This window comes from Elephantulus edwardii, unplaced genomic scaffold, assembly GCF_000299155.1.
Source record: "Elephantulus edwardii isolate Elephantulus edwardi_28Jun2011 unplaced genomic scaffold, EleEdw1.0 scaffold00181, whole genome shotgun sequence".
Taxonomy (NCBI): domain Eukaryota; kingdom Metazoa; phylum Chordata; class Mammalia; order Macroscelidea; family Macroscelididae; genus Elephantulus; species Elephantulus edwardii.
The window spans coordinates 1,074,878-1,077,484 of NW_006399931.1; the positions used below are offsets into that span (position 1 = coordinate 1,074,878).

At 53.4% G+C, this 2,607-nt stretch overlaps 1 protein-coding gene across 1 annotated transcript; it reads right to left on the bottom strand.

Annotated features, from left to right (window-relative positions):
* Positions 1-992: 992 nt before the first annotated feature.
* LEP (leptin) lies at positions 993-2,043 on the bottom strand. Its single transcript, XM_006896093.1, has 2 exons — positions 1,900-2,043; positions 993-1,349 (listed from the first exon to the last, which is right to left on the bottom strand). The coding sequence occupies exons 1-2, from the start codon at positions 2,041-2,043 to the stop codon at positions 993-995; spliced, it is 501 nt and encodes a 166-aa protein (XP_006896155.1).
* Positions 2,044-2,607: the final 564 nt, after the last annotated feature.

Consider the following 2,607-nt stretch of genomic DNA (forward strand, 5'->3'; position numbering starts at 1 on the left):
GCAGTCAGAGAAGGCCAGAGCTCACCCCAGATCCCAGCAGCCTCTGCTTCAGCCCTGCCCTTCCAGGACACCTGACAAAAAGCCCCACCCCCTTGGAAGAGAAGAGTCACATCCTCGGTGATTTCCATGGAAACTACTCTCCTGAATCGCTGCACAAGACGATACACTGACCGCCCTCTGTCCCAAGAGCACATCACATAAATGTATTCAGAAGACACATCCTCTGTCTCGTGCATTTTAAAGCTCACATTTTAAAATGCCTTTTTAAAAAAATACTCTGGCCTTGAAAATCTGCCCAAGGCAATGCCATTGCAAACACTTGAAGATTAGTCACAGCAGGGACAAAGCCAGTTCCAGGGCCATTGGCTGGAGTACCACCTTGCCTGGCTCTGGCTTTGGAGGGACCATTCCTCATGTTACTCAACACGTGTTTGTCTCTGCCAGGCCCACCGAAGGGCTGGGAGCCAACACCCAAGAGCATCCCAAACCCTGACCTTGGCCTTAACTAGACTACAGTGCAGAGTAAATAAACACGTGTTTCCAGCTTGTGTTGATTGAGGGTTTCTGGCTGGGTGGGTGTCCCGAGGGTGCTGCCTGGAATGTTCAAGTGGAACCTTGCTTCAATTGCCCAGAGGCTCTGGGCCCCCTGGGGCTGTCCCCTGGGTCACACTGGAGCAGGCAGTGAGAGAAGAGATGGGCCAGGAAGGTGGACCAGGATAACTCCTGCAGCTGGCTGAAGCCTTGTGAGGATCACCGACAGAGCTCATCATCTGCTGGTGGACCTCTTCCCAGTGAGCATAGCGTCGTGTGTACACATAGCTTTGACTTCAAGCAACATGCCTTGAGTCCTTTGTTAGGGTAGTTTGAAGGAGTAAGAGAAAATGGATTAGAGTCCTACATCAAGGAGGTCCACACACACTCTTCCTGGAGACCCCTGGGAGCTGAGGCTTCTCCCCTCGATGCCGACCCTTGAAGGAAGAGCTGGAAGCACGTCAGCAACGGAGGCTGAGGTCCAGCTGCTGTTGTATATCTTGCAGAGACTTCTGTACCCGGCGCAGGGTCACTACCGCGAGGGTGTGGTTTGAGACTTTCAGGATATCGCTGAGATTCATGATGGTCCCCCGGCCACTGGCTTTGAGGACGGGGCAGCCCCTGGATTCCGCCATCGCGTGGATCAGGTTTCGGAGGTCGCCCAGGTCATTTATTATTTGGGTCATATCTATTGTAACCAGGCTGCTGAGGACCTTCTGGTAGATCACCAAGGCCTCGTCCATCTTTAACAGGCTACTGACAGACTGGAGCGTAGGAATGAAGTCAAAGTTGGAGATCTGGCTGGAGGGGACAGTTTGCTGTACGGGAGGGAGAGAGAGGGCAGAACTCAGCAAGGAGGGGAGAGGTCCACTCCGCAGGCCCTCGGGCCTTCCCACCCTCCTGGTGGCCCCTTCCCCCGGCCCCACTGTCCTCAACTCTGGTCTCCTGGGCCCTGGGGATGGCTGAATCTCACTTTGGTTGGCCTCCTGGATGCCTTTCCCAAACACCCTGCCCTTCCTTCACTCCTGGGCCAACGATCTGATCCTCCCCCTCCAAGTGGCCACCACTTGTTTCTCATTTAGGTTTGAGTCAGCTCTGTGTTACAGAGTAGACCCGTTCCATAGGATTTTCTTGCCTATAATCTTAACAGAAGCAATTAAACCAGCTCTTCCTTCTTTCATGGTGCCTTTACGCTTGTAGCTAAGGCCAAACTGCACCACTCAATCCAATATCGTAGCAACTCTGTAGGACAGAATAGGGAGCTAGATGTCCTTCAGGAGATAGATCTGTGTCCAGCCCCACTGGAAGTCAATGCCGGGTGGGGCTATTGGACACTTAGAGCCCCGGGATCCCCTCGTTCGTCCCTACCATGAACGAAAGCTCATCGATCCTGTTGACGATGGTACTGATGAGGGCTCTGGTGTCTTCCTGGACCGTCCAGATGGGCGTGGCATGGTTGTAGGACAGAAAGGGCCAAAGCCACAGCAACTGGCATAGGATTCCACACCGCATTTTTTCCCACGTTGAGCTTTGCAAGCCTGGAGGCAGAAGGAAGCACACGTTGCAAAGGGCTGGCATCTCAGGTAGTGGGGTGGGAAGGTGCTGTCCCTCCCTTGGGTTCACTTAGTAACTGCCTTGAGCAGCCTCTCATGGGCGCTCTGCCCCTGCCAGGGACTGGCCATTTGAAAAGAGGCTCTGGTTACCTCAGTGCTGCAGAACTGACAGATAGATGCCCACGGCTCTAGAGGCTGAATCTTTGACGTGGTGGGAAAACGTTGGGAAGTTGTTCACTCCGTAAGCACGGGCTTACTTTTACTTGGGTAACATGGCACTGCTCAGCAAGCACGTGCCCAGATGTGGTAATAGAAAGCCCATTCTGTCCTGATGACCTTTTCAATTCGTTATCTAGAACCAGGTCTGTGAAATGCTTTCCCTCGGGAAGACGCCAGGCCTGGCCAATACCACCACAGGAGGGATCCCGGACCACAGAGCAGTAAGCTGAGGCCAGGTCAGGGGGAAGTTGTGCTCGCTGTGTGGATTTGACTTTGAAGTTCAAGGAAAAGAGGCTGTTAACTA

Excerpts from the sequence above, each read along its gene's own strand:
- LEP (XM_006896093.1), bottom strand. The coding sequence starts at position 2,043 with ATGCGGTGTGGAATCCTATGCCAGTTGCTGTGGCTTTGGCCCTTTCTG. Across the intron at positions 1,350-1,899 it reads TCGATGAGCTTTCGTTCATG|CAAACTGTCCCCTCCAGCCA; the intron begins GTAGGGACGAAC and ends CCTCCCGTACAG.